This window comes from Cynocephalus volans, chromosome 14 (assembly GCF_027409185.1).
Source record: "Cynocephalus volans isolate mCynVol1 chromosome 14, mCynVol1.pri, whole genome shotgun sequence".
NCBI lineage: Eukaryota > Metazoa > Chordata > Mammalia > Dermoptera > Cynocephalidae > Cynocephalus > Cynocephalus volans.
In genome coordinates this window covers 4,213,866-4,225,000 of record NC_084473.1, presented here as the reverse complement: position 1 = coordinate 4,225,000, position 11,135 = coordinate 4,213,866, and the positions used below count along the sequence as shown (strand labels likewise).

The 11,135-nt window shown below is 47.7% G+C and overlaps 1 protein-coding gene across 3 annotated transcripts in view; it reads right to left on the bottom strand.

The window, feature by feature from the left end:
* Window positions 1-1,509: 1,509 nt before the first annotated feature.
* TRAPPC12 (trafficking protein particle complex subunit 12) overlaps window positions 1,510-11,135 on the bottom strand; it is a 91,431-nt gene continuing 81,805 nt past the window's right edge. For all 3 annotated transcript variants that reach the window (XM_063078106.1, XM_063078105.1, XM_063078108.1), the window contains 3 exons: window positions 2,929-3,029; window positions 2,128-2,215; window positions 1,510-1,861 (listed from right to left, as the gene is read on the bottom strand). In XM_063078106.1, coding sequence (XP_062934176.1) covers window positions 1,619-1,861; window positions 2,128-2,215; window positions 2,929-3,029 — 432 coding nt within the window. In that variant the 3' untranslated portion in view covers window positions 1,510-1,618. The remainder of the gene's footprint in view (window positions 1,862-2,127; window positions 2,216-2,928; window positions 3,030-11,135) is intronic.

Here is an 11,135-nt window from a genome sequence, read left to right as displayed (position 1 = left end):
CCGTGTGGCGTTATGTGACAGCATTGGCTGTGGGCCAGAAAGCACTAGGCAGCCTTGGGGCCAAGGGCCTTTTCCTGCTCACAGAAAAGCAGCCACCACCCCAGTTGACAGGGCATGGTTGTGACTGTGCAGCTCTTGGAGAGACATTCTCGGCCAGACATTCTTGGCTCTAGGGCCCCGGGGCCTGGAGAAGAGACATCTGGGCTCTGAACAAGGCCAGGGCTTCATCTCTCTGTTCCGAGCTGTGATGACATTTCCCTTTGAGAAAAGCTTTCTGTTTCAATGTACTGCACCCTTTTAGCAAATCTGTCAAAAAAGGAGTCTTAGCTTTTTTCTTAGTCTTGAGCGGTGAGTCTCATAAAATAAGCTCTCAGCCTGGAAGTTGGGTCCTGGAACCCTGGCCTACGCTTAGAGTCCCAGGCACAGAAAATGCCTTGGTGCCTTCTCTGTAACTCAAAATGGAAATGACTCTAAATCACAGAAAAGTGTAAGGAGGCCCAACATGGTCCTGATTTTCCCAGGAAGACCACTTTGATTCTCTTTTTAAATTTGTAATTATCAAATGTTAAGTTCTTCCCTCCACCCCCGATACCCTCACCCCCTACATTCCTGTAATTTTTCTTGTGTGTGCACATGTGTACGTTTGGTGTATGCGTGTGCATGTGGTGTGTGTGAATAAGTTTGTGCATGTTTGGTGTGTGTGAGCGCATATGTTTCTGGTGCACATATGTGTGAGCATGTGCATTTGTGTGCATGTGTAAGCACGAGTGACTGTTTAAGTGTGTGTTTGGTGCGTGTGTAAGTGTACATGTGTGTATAAGTGTGTGTTTCCGGTGCACGCGTGTGTAGGGGTGTGCATGTTTGTGTGTGTATAAGTGCATGCGTGTTTGCTGCATGTGTGAGCGTGTGCTTGTGCAAGCTGCACTGTAGCCCAGAGCACACCCACAGCAGAGGTAGCCTCAGCTCTCCACCAAGCAGCAGCCTACAGTGTGTGCAAAGGCAACTTGATTTCATGGAACGAACATGGGCTTCAGAGTTGCATCTGGATCGCAATCCCTCCTCCTCTGCAGCTTGTCAGCTGTGAGACCTCGGAAAAGTCACCTAACACTTCCGATTTCATATTCTTATCTATAAATCAAGGTGAGTGTTAAGTGAAATATCGTGTAAGGAAATGTTCTGAAAATTACTGGGGAGAAAGAAAATGCATAGAGTTAAGTGCCACACAAATATAAGGAATTTACAGAATTGGTGGTGTCTACGAACACCATCCTAAGTTTATGAACAGCTTCCTAACAGTCTGAGAACACCTTCCTAAGTCGGTGAACACCATTCTCTGTATGTACAACAGTCTGTGAACACCGTCCTGACCGTCTGTGAACACAACCCTCTGTCTGGGAAAACCAAACCCCTGTGTATTCATAAACAGAGGCAGAGCTGTAGACTGAACTGGCTGGATTCCAACAGACTGCTGGGACGGCTGCAGCCTGGGCTGTCGTTCTGGATCAAGACACCAGTGAAACGGCTTTTATTGAATTCGCCAGAGCTGCATTAATATGTTAGATCCATGTACACAGTTCCCAAGGAGCAGAGTTCTCGGACTGCAGTGGCACGGAGGACACTAAGCCAGCTTGAGGCACTGTGTGTTAAAGCTGTCCCCCTCCTTGCTGGCGACGGCCTCGAGCAGGCACTGCTTCTTCTGCATGCTGCGCGAGGACTCCAGCTCGTACATGGTGGTCAGGTTGAAGAGTACACTCTCATGCAGGTACTGCCTGGGGTCCTGCTGGACCATAGCCTCCAGCTGCCGCAGGGAGTCCTTGAGTCTGCCCAGGTAAAGCAGGCACACCGCAGCATTGTTGTTGGCCTAGAGGAGAGGGCACAGAGGCAGGGTTGGCACAGAGGGTGACCAAGTGGGAAAACCGCGGCCTCATTCTCAGTTGCGTCCTAGGTCCTGTGCTCTGGGGTGGTGCAGAGCTGCCGAGGCACAGCCACCGCCCCCAGCGAGTGCTGCCACCGCCTGACGCGGAGGGCTGCAGCGGGGCCACGAGTGTGTACGTTTCTAGCATCTGCGAGATGCAGGAGGCTGAGGATCCTACGGCGTCTGAGTACGTTTCTGTTTGGGCATCTTACCACTGCATTTGTTGGCTCCATCCTTAAAATCTCAGTGAAGAACTTGTGGGCTTCTGCAAAGTTATTCTGACCGAGGTGTAGGAACGCTCTGCAACGTAAGGGACACGAGAAGCGGTTAACTGAGGAGGGAGGGTCAAGGCGCTGGTGTGCAACAACAGAACGGACAGGGACAGAGACATTTGCTCTTCAGAGCGTGATGCCCAGTAGCCAGGTGTTTGTGCTCTCCAGACAGAGGTGGTGGCTGGAGCTGCCTGAACCCCATCATGCTTTCTGGCCAGCAAATTAACGCCAAGAGAGCTTTCAGTAATTTAGAGAGAGCAGCTTCACCTAAAGTTACTTGATGCTATAGACACTGCCACCTGCCGCATCTTCACTTTCTCGTCTCGTGAGTGTACTGGGCACAGACTTCGTCTCAAGGGATGCACTCACACAAGCTGCACGTTACAGCACATGTCACTTTAACCATAAAGGCTGGTCAAAGAACACCAAACACGCAGCTGCAGCGGCCACTGTGCAGACAGTGAATACTCAAGCGCATTTACGTTGGAAATGGGGGCAATGAAAGCAGTAATGGAGAACAAAGGAGAAAAATCTCCTTAAAAATCAGTTTTTATGACTGAAAGAACATGACTGCAACTCAAGAAAACACCAAGGTACTTCTTGGGTCCTACGGTTCTGAGCGACACAGGACAGGACAAGCACGAAGAGGAACGCTGACAGCAGAGGGCTTCATCACTCAGGAAGTACAGCCTAAACTACTGGGAAATTTGAGAAAATATTTATTAGTTTTAAAATATTTACCTGTTCATTAAAACCATTATTTTACCCTGTTGTCCCTTCAATTTCTGTGTTACTTTTTCAACGTCTTGAAAATACTTTTCAGCTGTCTTTATGTCTCCAATCTGCTTTGACAAAATTATTCAGTCAGTTTCATTGACAAATTAAAAGAAATATTAAATATATACCCACATATATAGTCCCTAATATGACTTTAGAATATGAAGACAGTTATATGTCAGGCAGGGGAAGATTTCAGTAACCATTTAGTAATCATTACTTTTTGTAAAAAGGCAAGAGATGTGTAAGATACATTGGAATGTCAACATTCTATATGTCAGAAATTAAGTTGTTAATATACACACCTTATTTAAAAGTCTTACCGTTTAGTATCTTGTACCCTTTGAAATGAATTCTGAAATAGCTAATATTAAGTAAAGTATAAATTTTTAAAAAGTACGTAGGGCCGGCCTGTGACTCACTTGGGAGAGCGTGGTGCTGACAACACCAAGTCAAGGGTGAAGATCCCCTTACTGGTCATCTTTAAAAAAAAAAAAAAGTTTAAATTTTGGTATAATATGGGCAGGTCCCGAGTCAATTTTACTGGTTATTTGTGGCTAGTAAAAGGGTAGGTATCATCAAATCTGCAAATTTCAAAGTAATAGTTTGACCAAATAATCCAGAAATCTACTGTAAAAGAAACAAAACAAAGCAACCAAAATGACTCTCATCGCACAGGTAAGGAAAACTGTCAGCTCCCCATATCAGGTAAAGCCGGACGCTCCAGGGCCAGCAGCTGCAGGAGGGGAGGGGATGGACTGCTGAATGTCACAGCCCCGACTCGTGACCACCTGACATCTGCTGCTCGTCACCACTGCAAAGCCTGGTTTTTAAACGGGAGATTCTCTCAGGTTTTCTCTTGCCTTCAGAAGCATAAGGATGGAAATAAGTGATCTAAGTCTTATAATATGAAACATATGAAAGATAAAGGATAATCTGTTACGGCAAAAACTTCGCACACAAGGGTGAGGTAAAAACCACGGTCCTTTGTGTTCCGGGGCTAGACAGGGAATGTTGCTCTGGAGCATCACAGTAACAGCAAACCCTGCGAACAAACAACTCGCGTTGGAGCCGCTCACGCTCCAGACGGGAGCAGCACTGAGGCGACCGGGAGCTGAGCCCCACCAGCTGACTTTCACGCTTCTCACCACAAGTACCTGACAGTCACTACAACTAGTCTTGCTCGAATCCTCAAGCGACTTGTGGGGAGGACCCTGAGGGCCTCTCGTGCCTCTGCACACCCTGCAAGCACAGGCGTTGATCGTCCCAAGCAGCCTTTCCAAGGACGTCTGTGCAGAGGACAACCTTGGAAGCTGGAATGCACCATCTGGGCAAGCGGCAGGCATGCTCACTACCCAGTATTAAACATTCAGGTTTTCTAAGTTCAGGACTACTTCCAGTGAAGCAACCCACCACATGTACCACCCCAGCCCTCTCGCAGCATCCTGACCAAACTGTGGCTCAGGGTTTGGTGAGAAAAAGGACACTCAGGCTATACTGCCGCTGCTGAGAGTCACACATATCCCTCATCTCTGACCCAGGGATCTCACATCTTTTGCCAGCATCCATGAAAATGGCAGCTAACTTCATAGCTGGCAAGTAGGATAAAATCTCGAACCCTTCACAGTGCTGACACAACCCCGCAAAAGAAAACACCACATTAGGAGGATGAAAACAAAATGATAAGAAATACACGAAGAACACACACACGCACATAAAGAAAACAGGATGGCACTCATCCAGGGCTTCCCCACCGCCACTCAGCTGGAAGCAGTCTGAAGTCTTCTCCTGCAGACTTCTCACTGACTAATTGACCCAAAAGAAACCAAAGTCAGTGTGGGCTCAGTGACATGGCCCTCAGCTCGAACATCTGAATTCCCTGCAACGTGTTCACATGAACTAGAATCCTGTTTAACAGGACAGTGTATAGATAATAATCAAGATCTATCAAGTCCTTGATGTGTGCCAGGTCCTGTGCTAAGTGCGCTGAACATAGCTCATCTAACTCTTACAACAAGGTGTAGATACTATGACCAGCTTCATTTTCTACATGGAAAAGACGAGGCACAGAAAGGTTAGATGATCTTCTCAGGTCACACAGCTAACACAGAACAGTCTGGGACTCAAAACTCAGGTCTGTTCCACTTCCAGACCATACGTCAACTCTCTGTTCCATAAGGCCTCCGAGAGCTGATACGGGAATTTTACTGAAAGGATTTTTTTTTTTTTTTTTTTTTTATAAAAAAGATGACCGGTAAGGGGATCTCAACCCTTGGCTTGGTGTTGTCAGCACCACGCTCAGCCAGTGAGCAAACCGGCCATCCCTATATAGGATCTGAACCCGTGGCCTTGGTGTTATCAGCACCGCACTCTACTGAGTGAGCCACGGGCCAGCCCACTGAAAGGATTTTTTAATGGAAGACAACAGAGAAATCTCAGTATATTCTCTGCTACCCAGATTTTCTTGGTGATTAGAAAGTAAGTTTGCATCTTCATAATTATTAAAATGTAATTAGGATTTAAAATCCTACCAATTAAGAGTTAGAACCATTAAAAAAATTAAAAATATAAAAAGGCAACTAAAAGTGTAAGTATTGCAGAACACCTAGACAATAAATAAATAAAACCACTAGTTATTTAAGAAAACAACAAACTGAGCTGGCCGGTTAGCTCAGTTGGTTAGAGCTTAGTGCTGATATGCACGATTTTAAGATAATTTTTGTCTCAATGTCAACTTTTTTCACTGAATAAAAATTTAACTGCGTCAAGAAGACACCTATTTGACTCCCCCCCCAAACCCCAACAAACTATAAATAAACTAATGAAGAAAAAGAGAGCATAAAGGAACAGAATTAGAAATGTCAAATGAGAAATAACCGCAGGTACTGAGGAAATGGAAATAATTACAAAAGGAGATTGTATTTTATGGTACTCTACGCAAATACATGTGAAAACTGGGACCAAACAGGTGGTTTTCTAGGAACTCTAAATTACCAAAATTGATCCCAGAAACTGTGAGAGGAAAAACTTCAGGCACACAGCACCGAGGAAGATTCATAACAATAACAAATTATGGAAAAGGCTCAGTGTCACCCTGAGGGCTCAGCATAGACATTTCTTAGGGGAATTATTCAAACCTTCAAGAAACACACAATTCCTAATTATTCAACATTTTCCAGAAAGCGGAGAAAGAAGGAAAGCTTCTAATTTATTTTTATTCAGACAGACACCATGTGCTTTAAGAGTCACGTTGCTTGTGCACACACACAAACCCAGAGACCAATTCTACTTATAACTATAAATGCACAAATCTAGGGAAATATGTCTCCCTGGAGCTCCGAGCTACTGGTTCTGTCCTTTGGAGCAACAAATCCTACGTGTATTTCTGTGGCAGAAACTCAGAACGTGTGCTCTGTCTGACTCCCCGCTTCCGGCTCTGGTGGTGGGGCTGTGGGTCTGGCCAGGGCTGGGCTCAGCAACCCAGAGGACACGGGTTCCAGGAGGTGCAGCCACAGGAGGGAGTGGCCTGGAGCCAGGGGCTCTGCCTAACCTGTGCTCAGACACTGGGGTCTGTGGACAGCGGGTCTCGACTTGTACATTCTTGCCACGTGACAGCGACAGCCCTCCTGATGGGCAGAGAGCTCACCTTCTCCATTCTTTCACCCGTTGCTCCTCTGCCATAGTTTCTGGATTCTTTACCACGTCAGTTGCGCTGAAGCCATTATAGATTGTCAGTGACCATTTAAAAATATTCCCAAGGCTGAATGTTCAATATTTGTAGGTGTGAGCTGTTCAGTGAAGAGGACGGTGAGAATGACTCTCCTCTGTGACGTGGGCCTCAGACAGCACAGCTACTTTAACAGCCACATTCGATTGCTAGATTGTGTCAAATTTGTCATCAGTTCTTTCCATATTTATTAATAAACTTTAGTCTCAGAAACATGGGTCTGAAATTGATATGGAAAGCTCATTTAGTCCAAATTTTTATATGTCTGTATGTGAAACATTTTCATATTTTTAAACTTATCAGGAAAACAGTTCCCAGTGGGCAAATCCCCTCGGATTAATGTGCTGTACAATAAAAAGGGAAAGATGTGACCTACTTCGCAACCCCACTCTCTTTCCTCGTCTTCTCCTTTGGGCTGGCCTTTACCTCTCCTTTCCGTCTGCCCAGCGTCCTCATGGCTCTCCTTAGTTCCCTGGGCCCTCCCTCCCCTGCTCCCTGTGCAGAACCTCAACTCCAGTGGGAACGAGGCAGGCCATGCCGACATACGACATACGTGCGACAGCATCCGTGCAGACGCCCCCCGCCTGACCTCCACACTCACCCCTCGTTCATGCTCCAGTTTTACATTCTACTACTGAGTTGTGACAAATACTCTCTCCTTGACCAAACTCTCATCAGCCTCCTCTGAGTCCTCTGCCTGCCCAGGCCCGACCTTGGGCTTCCCTTTCTGTCCTTGCAGAGTCCAGTTTGGTCAAGAATCCTGCTAAGCCAGTTTAGCAAAAACCCCCAGCTCTTGGTATTGAACCAGTTTGAATGGTCTGTTAAACTGAATTTAATTTATCTGTTAAGTTTGGCCTAAAGGTTTCTCTGGACATAGTGAACTGTAATAAGTTGATGTGTAAACAGACTGTCACTTATTCTTGTAACACGTAGCCAAGTCTGAGCCAATCACAGTAGCCAACTGCTCAAAGCAGTTTCAAATAAGGTAAGCTCCCAGCTGTGACCATCCAGCTGTTTCTGTGTCACTTCAGTTTTCTGTCAATAAATCTCATCTGATCACGTGGCAGCCCTGGAGTTGCTCTGAACCTGTTTTGGTTCTGGAGGCTGCCTGATTCATGAATTGTTTTTGGCTCAATTAACTTTTTAATTTGTATAAAGCTTTTCTTTTAACAAGTCCTATCAAGTCAGTCTGGACAGAAACCCCTATCCTCAATGTTTCCTCTTAGCAATTTTCTATTTATTGACCCACAAACCTGCTCCTGACCCCAAACAAATCCCCACTTGTCCTGTTGGAGTCAGAGTTGAGTCCAATCTGTCTGCCCCACTGCAAGACCCTGTTGCAGCGGTCCCTCGAGTGAAGTCTTCCTCACATCTTTCACAGGGACTTGGGTAATTTTTTCTTTAACAGTTGTACAAGTTCTTTATATATTATGGATATAAGTCCCTTTTCAGATAATAGGATTTGCAAATATTTCTCCCATTCTGTAGGTCGTCTTTTCACTTTCTTCATGGTGTACTTTGAAGCACAAAAGTTTTTAATTTTGGTGAAGTCCAACTTACCTATTTTTTTCTTTTTTGCTCCCCTACTTTTGGTGTCAAATCCAAGATCACCAGGACTGACCACTCTTTCCCGACCACAGCCTGCACACTCCACCCACACCGACGGTGCTGCTGTTTCCAACGACGCCCTGGGGCAGACACTGCTCTGCAGACTCTTCCAGTAAGCCGTGGGTCCTGTGAAGGGAGTCCTGGGTCCTTATGTGCTGTGTGTTCTGAAGCCCTGGGGGCTTCTCCCGGCTGTCTTACTCCCTGGCTCTCCATTCAGCTGGGTCTTGGGTCTGCTCCCAGCTGCCTTTAGCCACAGTTGCTCTGCCCTTGACTTTCTCCATGTTCTGCTGCAGATGAAGTCAATTCCTTGGGGAAGGGACCAGGAGCCACTGTTTTAAGGCCTGTTTCTTCCCTCAGGCATCTCTGAGCCCGAGCCCTGCAGCTGGGGTGGGGAAAGTCAAGTGTCTCCCTGAGTGACACCCCTGTGCTTGGGTGTGCTCGGTGGGGGCGGCGTGGGGCGGCTGCAGCTGAGGTCCTCCCCTGGAGGGAACCACTGCCTCCCCGGCAGGGTGGGTGACGGGCCCAGTCCTGTGCGCATGCTGTGCTGAGGTGCAGCCCCTGTCCCCCCAGTGGGGATTGGGTGGAGACCATCCTCTCTCTGCTCTCACCTGGGGCTCCGCCCTGGCAACAGGCAGCTGGGGCAGGACGAGAACCACTCATGTATGGCTCCCTGGGGAGGACAGCTGGCACCTGTGCGCTACCCGGGCTGACGGCTGGAGGGGCCGCCCGGCTGTGCCGGGATGGAGGGCAGCAGCCTTGGCTCAAACACTGCAGACCCTTTCTTACTGAAGTTTTGCAGACATCCTTGAACACTTGTTTCTTCATTTGCGTTTGTCAGTTGTCAGGGTTCCCTGGGAGGGTTGGGCAGAGCTCCTCAGGCTGCCATGCCAGAAGCCAGTCTCCTCTTTTTCTTTCTGAAAAGCTTCAGTGAGGTGCAGCTGATGACAACAGACTGCACGCATGTAAAGTGCATGCAGTCTGATGGGTTTTGGCACATGTTCACATTCCCATTTCTACAGGCCCCGCCCTTCTACCTGCCCTGCCGTCTCCAGCACTCGCCACACTCATGTCTGTATTTGCAACTTCTCCCTCTCCACCTGCACTGTCCCCATGAAAATGTGCTCGGGTGTCTTCCACATAATCCCCCTCCCCGGCCCCTTGTCTTTTTCCCCTCAGTGTTCCCACTGTCCCCTCTTCTCCACCCACCTGCCCCCTCAGGGCTCTGCCTGGCCCCTGCCTGGCTCTCCACTGGAACAGCTGTAGGAGGCAGCCTTGGTCCTCATGAGGTCCCTCCCAGCTCTAGTTAGGTGGCCGTGCACCTTGTTCTTCTGTCCTTCTGCTTCCAAGTCTGGTTTTGTCTTGCTGTGGCCAAAGCTTCTCATGCCTGGCCCTCATGTGGCTCTTCCTTCCAGGATGCCAGAGACCTGGGGCTGGAGCAGAGGGAGCTGGCTGTGGACACAGCAGGCCCACCCTGCTCACAGCTCCAGCAAGTTCCAGCAAAAGCGTGTCTGCATGCAGCCACTGGGCTCTCATGTCAGCATCCAAGACTAGTTTCTTGGTGTAAGTGATGACCCTGTAAGACCCAAGTAAAAAGATTTTGAGGGTGTCAGTCTAAGTCAGAGTGAAGTAACTTTAAAAAGTTGGAATAAAATGCTTCTTATGTTTGAAGATCTGTTTACTTCAGCCCTTCCTTAATTTAGAGTGTGTGAGAAACCCCCTGGAATACAAATGTCTCCAATGTCGTGTAACACGAGGATTTCCTTTCAGAAAATGGTCAGTGGTGCCTTTGGTATCTGCTGACATAGCTTCTATGGTCTAGCAATTGTTGGTATGATAAATGAGTCTCCTGTTTTCAGCTCACATAATGTTTAGAAATACCTTCAAAATGAATTTGAATTGAAATCTGAAGCAATGGAGCAGTGCAGAGATGACATTCTACACTCAGCTGCGCGGCGTTATCAGAAACTCGGTGTCCCCCCGCTTACGTCAGCCCCACTTGGCTCGGCTGTCTGCAGTGTAGTCACGGCTTTGTCACGTCATACTATTCCATAGGCTTCTGCATGTTTTATTTCAGTAAAATCATTTTTTCTATTTCCATTCTTTAGAAGTAAAATGGAAAGCGCTGTATCTTTCTTTGACTGGTGTTTAAGCTCAGTGCTCTTGTTTGAATTTTCCCAGTGTTGGAGGGAAAACTGGCGCTATTCACAACAGGAGCCTGTGAGGACGGATGTGTCTCTCTCACCCTCCTGCACATGCTCACAGAGAGAGGACGAAGTACAGGAGGACATGTTCCACTTACTCTCTTGCCAGACAGAAGATGACCGAACACTTAGTGTTTTAGTCCTGCCCTGCTCCGCACTGTTGACCTGAGATCTGATTTAACGTCAGCACGGGCAGAGGCAGATGGGTCTGTTCATTCGTCAGCAGGGCTGCAGCTGCATGGTGCACAGAGGACACTGGTCTGGTGGATGTGTGGCTGCTCAGTGTGTGTCCGTCTTCCATGCTCACTGGGTAAGTCCTGAGCAGACATAGCACCGCCTGCCACCTCCCTCGGCCCGAGGATGGCCTTGCTGCTAGCCCCTTACGTTGTACTCACCGAGCTCCCTAACGAGACAGTGAAGCAATGCTTTGGAGGCCGAGTGTCCTTGATAGGACTCCAGCCTGACTATGCATCCTCAGGGTGCTCAAGCCAGGGACTCCTCTGCAAGAAGGGATGCTTTCAGATGCAAAAGACGGCACAGCTTGGAATTCTTACACCCATTTCCAGCATCCACTTCTCAACCTGTGCAAACAGACTCCACACTGAAGCTTCTGAGTTGTCTCAAGGGCAGCAAGG